The 12,354-nt window shown below is 27.3% G+C and overlaps 1 protein-coding gene across 1 annotated transcript; it reads left to right on the top strand.

The window, feature by feature from the left end:
• Positions 1-1,122: 1,122 nt before the first annotated feature.
• Positions 1,123-3,520, top strand: LOC136071895 (retinaldehyde-binding protein 1-like). Its single transcript, XM_065797572.1, has 3 exons — positions 1,123-1,258; positions 1,408-2,046; positions 3,076-3,520. The coding sequence occupies exons 2-3, from the start codon at positions 1,438-1,440 to the stop codon at positions 3,445-3,447; spliced, it is 981 nt and encodes a 326-aa protein (XP_065653644.1). The 5' UTR covers positions 1,123-1,258; positions 1,408-1,437; the 3' UTR covers positions 3,448-3,520.
• The last annotated feature ends 8,834 nt before the right edge of the window (positions 3,521-12,354 follow it).

The raw sequence follows: 12,354 nt of genomic DNA, 5'->3' as shown, positions 1-12,354 counted from the left end.
TTTTTTTAATTGTTAAAATATAGACACTATTATAATAAGAAAAATGTACTAGGCAATAAAATCAATTCAAATTTTTATATAAAATATAAGTAACTTTTTTAAATATATATTTTTACACAATTTATTTTTAATTTTTGAATATATATTTTTAAATAGTAATTTTTACACAATTTCAAATCATAAAATCATAAACTATGTAAAAAAGATAAGTTATGTGAGGCAGCAATCTTTTATTTGTCATCTTTGAATTCTTTATTTGGTCTACTATTAAAACTAGATTTCAATACAAACACGGGGGAAAATTTCTTTTTGAAATTCTTCACCTGTTTATTTATTTCTACTTATATATATGTATTTATATATATATATTTATATATAAATATACAGAGGCAATTCTACGAATAAAAACAAGGGGTGGTGAAACCTTAAAATGTATCCGACCGGCTTCTAAAAAAATAAAATAAAGTCCTCAAAACTAAAAGTTACCCGACTAGCCGACTAAATTAGTAAAAAAAACCCGACTATAACTTAAAAATCATTTTCTTCGAGGGAGGGGGCTGGAATACTCCTCCCCTCACACACACCCATAAAATCGCCTCTGTATATATATGTGTGTGTGTGTGTGTGTGTGTGTGTGTGTGTGTGTGTGTGTGTGTGTGTGTGTGTGTGTGTGTGTGTGTGTGTGTGTGTGTGTGTGTGTGTGTGTGTGTGTGTGTATCAATCTAAATTATCTTTTATGATAAGTTTAGATTAATTTATTACATTTATTTTATTTATAGTTATAAAAATGATTTGTAATTGATTTTATTAAGTTAGTTATTATTATAACACTTTATTATATAACATTTTATATTTCTGATGTGTTTCTTTTATTTTACTTATTATTCGTAGTACGGACAGTGACGTACGACAGTAAGTCTCAACATATTAATTATAAAAATTGTCGGCATTTATTTTTCACCTTTTCCTTTTTTTATTTAAAATTCGTCTGCAGTTTTATTGATACTGAGACTTTTAAAGAATACTCAAATATTTTGAATAATTCATCAACTCAGATATTTACACCTGCGTTTTGTTTTGTGACTCATGAACACGCACAAAATAATAAAAAATATATAAAATCCAAACATTAAAAAAAAATGTTGTTTTAAAATTATAGTTTTAAAATAAAATTACGCAACGTTAAAATCTTTTTTTGACGTCAAACTTAAAATTAGTTTGAGTGTAAGTTTGCATAACTGGTTATGTTTTAGATTAGGTTAGATCTTTAAAAAAAATTTTTTTTTTTTTTGTGTTGTTGGTTTTTGTTTATTTCTGTTTGTCCTTTTTTTGTTGTTGTTGTTCTTTTGTTTTGAAATATTTAAATTTATTGTACAAAATTTTGTATTTGTTTCTTTCATGTTTTAGTAACTTTTACGTTGGTAGAAACTATTTACTATGGAAACCATTTCTGAACTTGATATTTTTGAACCTAATGGTCCTATTCTGGGTGGAAATGGTTACATTCCAGCTCAAACCCAACGCAAAGCATACCAAGATTTATACGAAACTCCGCAAACAAAAATTGCTTGCATTCGTTCGCTTCGAAATCTAATCGAAGAAAAGCAGGAGGAAAATAACTTTGACGAGCACTCAGACGCTTTTTTGTTAAAATTTTTAAGACACCGTAAGTTTGATGTCAATGATGCATACCATCTGCTTGAACGTTATTATACTAACCGCGAAGCAAAACCAGAAATATTTCGAAATTTAACAAGAAAAAATATTCGAAAAACTTTAGAGCAAGGCATAGTTTGTGTTTTACCTCAACGTGATCAGCACGGAAGAGTACTTATTAACTTTGATCTCAGAAAATGGGATTTTAGCGTTCCATGGCATTTCGACAAACTTTTGAGAGTCTGGGTTTATACATTAACAAAGTTGTTTGAAGTTGACGAAACGCAAATCAATGGAATAGTAATTATTTGCGATTTGAGACAACTTAGTGTACTACAAACCAAAAGTTTAAGATCAAGTATGCTTAAAAAAGTCATTGACCTGTTTCAAGTAAGCATAATATTAGTAGACTCTCTTATGTTTGTATTGTAATCTTTGATGTTGTAAGTACTGGATATCAGAGGAAAAAAACTTTACCTTCAATGACAAAGACAAGACCAGGTCTATACTAAAAATGAAATTAAGTAAAACAGGTACTAGAAACTCAATGGACAGTTACAATTACTTTACTGGAAGAGAAAAGACAAAAACAAAAACACAAAGTTGGTTTTTAAATTTACTTTAAAAATAAAAAACGATAACTTACTAAAATGTAAGAAAAAACGTTTTTACAAATGTATGTAAAAAATTTACAAATGTATGTAAAAGAACGTTTTAAACATTGGTTATATTTAAATATACAAACGTTTTTGACGGTTGGCTATGCTTAATTATTACAGTGACATTTACGCTACTACTGACATTCGAGCCACTATTGTTGCTCACACTACTATTATCGCTCGCACCACTATTGTCGCTCATACCACAATTTTTTTTTTTTTGAATGACTTCATAACTTTAAAATATCATTTAAAATCTAATTTAATAAAAAAAGATTGTTTTTTTTTATCTATTTTTTAAAAAATAATTATAAAAAAAATAAAAATGTTTAGGTGCTTTATGTTAAATAAAAGTAGTTTCTTACAGTGCATATTTGCACAACTTTGATTTTTTGTAATGGAAACTTGGTATAACAAAAAAAGGAGTGTTTCAAAACAATAGAATTTTTGTTGTTGTTTTATATATAACCTTTTTTTCTCTATGTACCTTTATATCAAAAGTAGAGTTTTTTTTATGACGTTTCCTATTGACGTCATTTTATCATATGGACTCAGAGCCGTAACCACCGAGGGGGCCAGATGGGCTTTGGCACCCCAAAATTTTTGAAAACTATAATTATTAGGGGAAAAAATATATGTTAAATATTTTTAACAAATATTTTATCCCCTCCCTCCTTAAAAGAACCATAGGCCCCCCTAATATCAAATTTGTGGTTACGGCTCTGGGACTTGCATGTTCTTGTTAAACTCACTTTTTTAGGACAACTTTCCGTTTCGCCTTAATGCAGTTCATTTATTAAATCCAAGTTGGCACTTCAAACTCCTTTGGAAAATGATAAATGTATCTGCGTTCATTAAACCCAAATTAGCCGAACGTCTGTTTGTTCACGATGGCGATTTATCAATTTTTAATAACGAATTTCCAGTAAAATACTTACCAAAAGAACTAGGAGGAGAGGTTGTGTATGATAACAACATTTGGGTAAAAGAACTATTAGAACCTGAAAAATCTGAACAGGTTACTCAGTTGCAGACATCAGCTCACATTCAAGCGCTAAACAAGAAAAAAAAGTTTTCTTTTAGCGGTACTAAAAGAAGTACAGCATCGTATAATACAGCAAAAAAAATTTAATTCATAATGGTTTTATGCTTGTAATAATAAAATTTTGTTTTCAACGATTATAAAAATGTTTTTACTTATATAACCAATGTTGCCAATATAATAATTCTTTTATTGACCATTACAACAATCTATACAAATATCGATCATTATAAACAGTAAAAAATAATAAAATAACTTAAATTATTTATAAGATAACTTAAGTTAAATTTAATAATTTATCAAATAACTTAACTTATGTTCATGTAAAAAAAATTCACATAATTTAATTAAAGTTCACACAAGTAAATAATAATCTATTTATAGTTAAAATTTATTTATGTAATTTTTTAGTTTTGCATATAGCTTTTAGTTTAGTTTTGTAAAATAATTTTTTAAATTGAAATTACTAAATAAAATACTAATAAACCAATTAATCAAAACTAGTTAGAAGTAGTATTACTTACTTATCTAAAAAATCAGTTAATTCATTTTAATATTATTTACAAGTAAAATATGTATGTATGTATGTATGTATGTATGTATGTATGTATGTATGTATGTATGTATGTATGTATGTATGTATGTATGTATGTATGTATGTATGTATGTACACTGGCGTAGGAACAGGAGGTGGGGGAGGAAGGGGTGCGGGGTTTTAAAAGCCCCCTTCCTTTCTCTAAACGTTTAGAAATTTTCTATTTCTCATTCAAATTCTGATTTTGGCTTCCTTATTCATCCTTAATTTCAATTTCATCCCCCCCCCCCTCTTAAACTTTCTCTCCCATCCTGAGCCATTGCGTGTGTTATGTATGAATATATGTGCGTATGTGTATATTGTGTGTATATTGTGTGTGTTATGTATGTATGTATGTATGTATGTATGTATGTATGTATGTATGTATGTATGTATGTATGTATGTATGTATGTATGTATGTATGTATGTATGTATGCATGTATGTATGTATTTGTATGTATTTGTATGTATTTGTATGTATGTATGTATGTATGTATGTATGTATGTATGTATGTATGTATGTATGTATGTATGTATGTATGTATGTATGTATGTATGTATGTGTGTATGTATGTATGGATAGATGGATGGATGAATATACACATACATACATAGATATTGAGATTTAAAAAAAAAGAAATAAAAAAATGTAGAAATAGTAAAAAAGTATTTTATTGCATGTCATAATAAAATTGCTAAGTCTTTTGTTGCTTGACTCAAAGAGCATTTACTATGTAGGGTTAGTAGTGGCCGAAAAATAATAAAACGGCTTTTGAATATGTTATTACACAAAAATTACACTTAGTGAAAAAAACGGTTTTTTGCCCCCATTGTGAGGCACACTCGCACCCTCACAAAAATTATATTGGGTACACTTTTCGTGGTACATTTTCTTTACAATTGTCACAGCTCAGATTATTTGCTGATTTTGTTGCACGTTTGCATACTGTGTAGCATTCTTTGTATTTACAGTCTGAGTTTTCTCATTCGATGTATATATATATATATATATATATATATATATATATATATATATATATATATATATATATATATATATATATCATTCGATGTATATATATATATCTCATTCGATGTATATATATATATATATATATACATATATATATACTTATATATATATATATATATATATATATATATATATATATATATATATATATATATATATATATATATGTTTATTAAAATTAATAAATACACAATTATATACCTACAATATATAAGAATATAATAATCACCAGATAAATATAACAAAATATCGATTTATACTCTTAGCTTTATTTATTTTTTCTATTATCTATTATTTATTTAGATAAATATAATTTTATCTATTATTTTATTACTATTAAATTTACTATTTAATATATTTTATCTATTATAATCATTATCTATTATTTATTTAGATAAATATAACAAGATATCGATTTATACTCTTAACTTTAATCAAAAACTCATTTATAAAAATTAAATAAAAAAATATGAAATCTAATTTCCAACAACTTAAAACAAAACTATTTCGATTCAAGTTTTTAGATGAACGCATTCAAGTGTGACGATTTTAATTATTGTCATTCGTAATTACCTAACTTTGATAAATATCAAAAAAATGCGGTTGTGCCTCCTGTGCGTCTATGCGGTTCTGCCCCAGAGGATAGTTTTTAGAAAGAATACAGTTTCATAGCTTGCTTATTAGGCTATGTTGATATCAAAAATAGTTTCACTTGATGAAATAACGCTGATAACACATATCTTTAACAATCAAATATTGCTAAATTATCAAAAGAAATATTGCTAAATTATCAAAAGAAAGGTCTGGAAAAACATGATGGTAAATATAATATTTTTATCAAAATAAACATTACTATGTGCAACTTCTTATAAACGCAACAGGCACTCTTTTTGACATAAGCGAAATGTAGGAAACTGTTTTACCAACGTGTGGTATGTTTTTTGCCATATGAGATAGCATTTTTCAAAGAGAAATGTTAAAAAACGGTTGTGCCTCCATATGCGGTTAGGGCCCCACTTCTCCTATATTAATTTGTTAATCTAGTTCTAATTTAGTTTCTAGTCTATTTTATACATTTTTATTATTATTTGCATGAATATATTGCAGTAAACAAATATCTTTTTCCTGTGACAAATGAGCCAGCGACTAGCTATCGATATTACCTTGATATATCGTTAGCTACATATCGAAGCATTGTAGCAAGCAACAGCATAACGATAAATCTGTAACTAGTCAATGGCTACATTTTAAAGCTTTGTAGCTAGTAGAGATAAAAATTTTTGGAAATTTTCCCGGAAAATTTGCTCGAAGGTTTCGGAAATTTTCAAAAAATTTTTTTTAACTCTAATTTGTATATTTTTAAACAATTCAAGTTAGAAAAAATCTTAGTTTAGTTTTTTTGCGTATAATAACTTTCCGCTTTTTTCTAATATTTAAACGCGGACGTTTAAATATTAGAAAAAAGCGGAAAGTTATTATACGCAAGCGCAATAGGATTTTATAAACTTGAGAAAATAAAAAATGGCTACAGACCCTCAGCAACAGTAAAAATGTAATTAAAAAACTAATTGTACATTCTAGGTCATAATATACATTTCTAATAATTTATTGAGTCAAGTAAGTTTATACATAGATTATATACATAAATTGTTATTTCAAAGATTATAAGAAATGTTTCATTATGAAAAAAATATAAACACAAAAAAATTACTTTTTTTGTGACTTGTTTACAATTTTTAAACTACTTTTGCTCATTATTTGAGCGTTGAAATTAAATTTTTTTTCTGTTTCAATTACTTAAGATTTTAATATTTTTTTTAGTTGGTTTAGCTACGTAGATTCAATTTTTTATTCTACATCCTTGCGGCAAACGTGACGTCACTTTAACTAACTAAACGGCTACCATTATGATATGGGGGCAAACATTGCGCTTAAAAATGGCGAAAGGATGCTGTGTTTTTGATTGTTTAACCAATGTTAAAAGTCATCCGAACTTGAGTTTTTATATTTTGCCTGGTGATCCAAACAGAAGAAGATTGTGGCTTAATGCTATATCAAACTATTTATCCTTCATAAAAACTCAACACGCAATAAAATTCTAACACAGCATTATCACTATCTGATATCTTCAATTAATTCTGTCTATTTTTCTAAAATATAACAGCTTTTAGTTTTTTCTTATTTTAAACCTTTTCAGTTATCTCTTCTTCTACTCCTTACCCTTCTGTTCCATATATGTACATATTTGTATGAACCTGAGTGTGCATTGTGTGTATGGATGTGTGTACGTATAATGTGTTTACTTATTTATATGTGTTTATTAACATAAATGTGAGATTGTTTATATGTATGTATTGTGTGTATGTGTATATGTTTGTATATGTATATTTGTATGTATATGTATGTATGTATATATGTATGTATGTATGTATGTATGTATGTATGTATGTATGTATGTATGTATGTATGTATGTATGTATGTATGTATGTATGTATGTATGTATGTATGTATGTATGTATGTATGTATGTATGTATGTATGTATGTATGTTTGTATGTATGTATGTATGTATGTATGTATGTATGTATGTATGTATGTATGTATGTATGTATGTATGTATGTATGTATGTATGTATGTATGTATGTATGTATGTATGTATGTATGTATGTATGTATATATATATATTATTTATAGCACTTCCCTAAATGAACACTTCTATGCTCTTATTGTTATTATTTAAGTATTATTATTATCTCTATAATTGACATTATTATTTTTATTATTGTTATCTTTGTAAATTACTACTGTTAATATTATAATTATTATTGTTTTTTGCTATTATTATTATTACAATGATTATTACTGTATTATTATTAGTTTATTATTATTAATTTACAATTTAGTTTATATACTTTTTCAAATTTACGGTTAATATTTGTAGGTCGTCACGTTTTTGTCAGTTACATAACTGTTTGTGACTGAGCCTAGCTTTGTATTAATTTTATTTTATAAAGTGAAATAAATGATTGATTGATTGAATGATCATTAGACATTTTCGGAGCGTTTGAGTAGTGTTGTACTGAAATCGACGCGTTTGTTTGCCTCCATATCATAATGGTAGATATTTTTATTTTTTAATTACGCAATATCACGTGGTTTTTTCGCCGCAAGAATAAAAAGATGTGCTAAATTTGTAATAAATTAACAACCTTTTACTTGATTTAAAAACACTAATATTGCAAAAGGTATATTAAACCTAATCATTAAATAATTGAATAAATAAAAAAATTACACTATCAATTACTTATTTGTTTTTTTTTTAACATTGTCTTAACTTTCCCAGTTGTTTTTTTTATACTGAAATCTGTATAAAGGTAAATTGTTTTATGTAGCCTGTTGTTGCAAAGAAAAAAAGAGAATCTCAATATAAAAGTTATATAATCAAATAAAATATACTTTAATATAATGTGTTTATAGTTTTGAGAGTCTTCTTGGTAATTGTTTGAGCTGACCTTAGCTGTTTTACCTAATAGTTCTATTGTTTTCCAAAAATAAACCTTTAAAGGTTTTTGTTAACTTTATTATAAGAATAACTCTATAAAATTTAAAGTGTTAATGTTTCAATAAAGTACATTTCTAAATTTAGTTTTAAAATTGTGAATCAATGATAAACTTTGCTTAAAAAAAAAACTCTCTTTAAATTTTCCATATATTGTCATATATCTGAGGGGATTTCCGTCTTAAGCGAATCGTTCTTTTTTTTAATAAGTTGTATATGTTTTAATCTCTCAAATTCTTATTTATTACTTTATAATTTTATTAGTCACTTTGGTAGCGAATGGGTTGTAGGCGTTTTCAAGTTAAAATCATTTCCTAATTAACGGGAACCTAACCTAAACAATATTTAGTAATAAGTCCACAAAGTTTTCTTTATGTTACTGAATCGTGGTTAGACCACGATTCAGTAACATGCACAGACACTTTTTCGATGTTGGATCAAAAAAGTAAAAAAAAATATTTTTGCTATTTTTCTTTTAGATGCTTAAAAAAACATTTATCTGGAATCACTTAGGTGTTTATATTTTACCCATTTATTTGACTATTGATTATAATTATCTTTTCTTCCCCAAGTCTTATAGCTCTTTTTATAACCTAACTGATGTGTTGCCTTGTTTTGTTGTCTAACTGATGTGTTGCCTTGTCTAGTTGTCTAACTGATGTGTCGCCTTGTCTTGTTATCTAACTGATGTGTAGCCTTGTCTTGTTGTCTAACTGATGTGTCGCCTTGTCTAGTTGTCTAACTGATGTGTTGCCTTGTCTAGTTGTCTAACTGATGTGTCGCCTTGTCTTGTTGTCTAACTGATGTTGCCTTGTCTAGTTGTCTAACTGATGTATCGCCTTGTCTTGTTGTCTAACTGATGTGTTGCCTTGTCTTGTTGTTTAACTGATGTGTTGTCTAAAATATGTTGTCTAGTTGTCTAGTTGGGCTAAGTTGAGCAGATTTATTAATGATTAATAAAACGGCTCTATCAGACGAGAAGATGAAATTTCGTTTGGTAAACATTTTAAGGTCCATTCACACTTTTAAATTAATCATTATAAAATACTCATAACAATTATAATGTAATTTCTTAAACTTTTCTTTTTAAAATATGTTATTATGGTTTAAAATTATTTGATTTTTTAATATTTTAAAAATATTTTTACTTCAACATTACTTGGTCAACAAAATCTTTAAGTTGAAAAGTTCTTGAATAAATTTTTTAAATTAATCTTGTTAACTATGTTTATTATAACAATAATATTATAAGTGTGTACATTTAAAAAAAATGTATAACCAATTTAAAGTATATATAATCAAAACATATATAAAATATGATATTTCATTTATATTTTGATTATTTATACTATATATAAACAATTTATATATTATTTAATATTACTATATTTAAATGGAAAACTTTAAATACTGGTATATAACAGTTAGAGTCTGTGTGTGTGTATACATACTAACACACACACACACACACACACACACACACACACACACACACACACACACACACACACACACACACACACACACACACACATATATATTATATATATATATATATATATATATATATATATATATATATATATATATATATATATATATATATATATATATATATATATATATATATATATATATATATATATATTATAGGATGCGTAATTATAAAAGAAAAACCTCAAATGGTTCTTTCACAAGCCAGCAGCTTAGTGATGCAGCAAGTTCTGTTTTGAAGGGAAAAACAAGTGTTAGTGCAGCTGCTAAAGAATTCGACATCAAGGAAATGACATTAACAAGATTTTAAAACTAAACTCTGGTAGTTACCCATCCATGAGTTATTCAAAACCTAGATTAGTTTTTTCCCAAGAGCAAGAAAGCGTCTTAAAAAATTATTTATTGCAAATCGCATCTATATTTTACGGCTATACTACTAAAAGGGTCATCCATAAATGGTGTCAGTAAATATAGAGGGGGGGGGAGTGCTGGAAAGTTTGACACTAATTGACAATGGGGAGGTGGGTGTTGAAGCCAAAATGATGCCAATTTAAATTATTTTTTTAGTTTTAATGAGCAGATTTTAACGGTATTTGCATCTACTAAATGGTATAGAAATGATGTTTTGTTTATGGGGAAATTAATATTAAATGCGGGAAATTTGATATTATATTTTATTAAATTATTTATAATATAATATTACAAATTATTATAATAAGTTTCCCAGAGACATTAAATAAATAACAACTACTAACGTAAAATAAAAATTACTATCGTTTTATTAATATATTACCATTTGATTGCGAATCAAATTATGTTAGAAATATTAACTCTTTGTATATAAAATTCACAATCGTTATTCGCTCCCTAACGGATTATAAAATGTGGTTCAAAGTAAACTCATAAAAGTAAACTCATAAATTTGTAATTTTTTGAAATTAAATTTTCGTTATTTCAAATACGAAACTTTAATTGCTCTCTAGTTGATTGTAAAACGTGATGCAATGCAATCACATAAAGTCTATCGAAAATTGAAAACGCTAGTTTCTCCCCAGCGGGTTGAAAAAACTCTTTTATAAAGCTTGCGCTTACGATGAGCAAAATCATTATTCTGATTGTGATGTAAACAATACTAATGAATCAATATTAAAATATGGATAAAACCGCATTACTTAACTTATTGATGGTCTCGTATGGAAGTGCTCATCCCGATAAAAAAAAAGGCTAATATTCAGAAAGAAGTCCGTAGTATATGGAATTCATTAAAAGAAGAAAAACTGGTGCATAAGGATCTTGAATCAAGAGTAATGTATTTAATCAATTTATTTAATGAAAAGGCAATGAAGTTCAAGAACAAGCAATTATCATTTTGGGCCAATACTCCAAAACAGTCTGCCCCAACGTATACTCCACTTGAATTTGACAAGAATTCCTCTTAGTTTGTTGAGCCCACCAATGAGCGATCTGTTATTGATGATCAACAAAGTGCTTTAACTTTGAGTTTGTTGACCACGAAAAATCAAAAAAATGCAAGAGCAGTGGCTCAACATCGACTCAATTCTGAGATTGCAGCTTTAAATTGTAAAGTTGCTGGACTGAAGACTAGAAAGAGAAGTGGATTCAATGCTGAAGCTGAAGTGGATAATTTGAAAAAGAAAAAGAAGAAACTTGATCATTTATGTAAAGAACTGGCCAAAAAAAAGTATGATCAAGCTATACAGAAGAAAACTAGAGAACTGAAAAAAGCTAGAATGGAGGAAATCTGCTTGGAGCATCCAGAAGTCAAAGAAAAACTAAAAATTAGAAAGAAACCTTATCGACCGTCATTAGAAGTAGATCAACCTCTTCTTTTGAAGACGAATATGGATGTTGCTCTCCATGGTTCGTCCGCTGATGAAAGACGTCGGTCAGAGGTTCTTCGGGTAATGATAGCTTAGCTATGTTTGTTAATATTGTATTTGTTAGAATTTTAATCTTAGTTAGTATTTTCACTATTGTAAATATCCTTGAAATGTTAACAACTAATTTCAAGATTTGATTTGAATTTAATTTACAAAATAAATCCCGTTTTCTATAAAAAAGTTAATTATATCCTATATATTTCTTTATTATTTAGAGCATTAAAACTCTCGACGAATTGACATCCGAGATGAACAAAATTGGATTTCCAATCAGCAAGAGCGCCCTCTATACTCGTCTACTTCCAAGAAGTTACGGAACATTAGAAGGCAAAAGGCACGTCAAAACAGTCCCTGTTAGATTGATCAGTCCTCAGAATGAATCTCAATTAAAACATGTTGACGGACTCTTTTGCAGTTCAACTATAAAATATGTG

The sequence above is a fragment of the Hydra vulgaris genome, chromosome 05 (genome assembly GCF_038396675.1).
Source record: "Hydra vulgaris chromosome 05, alternate assembly HydraT2T_AEP".
NCBI lineage: Eukaryota > Metazoa > Cnidaria > Hydrozoa > Anthoathecata > Hydridae > Hydra > Hydra vulgaris.
The sequence above is the reverse complement of the archived record's forward strand: the minus strand, read 5'-3'. Positions and strand labels throughout refer to the sequence as shown.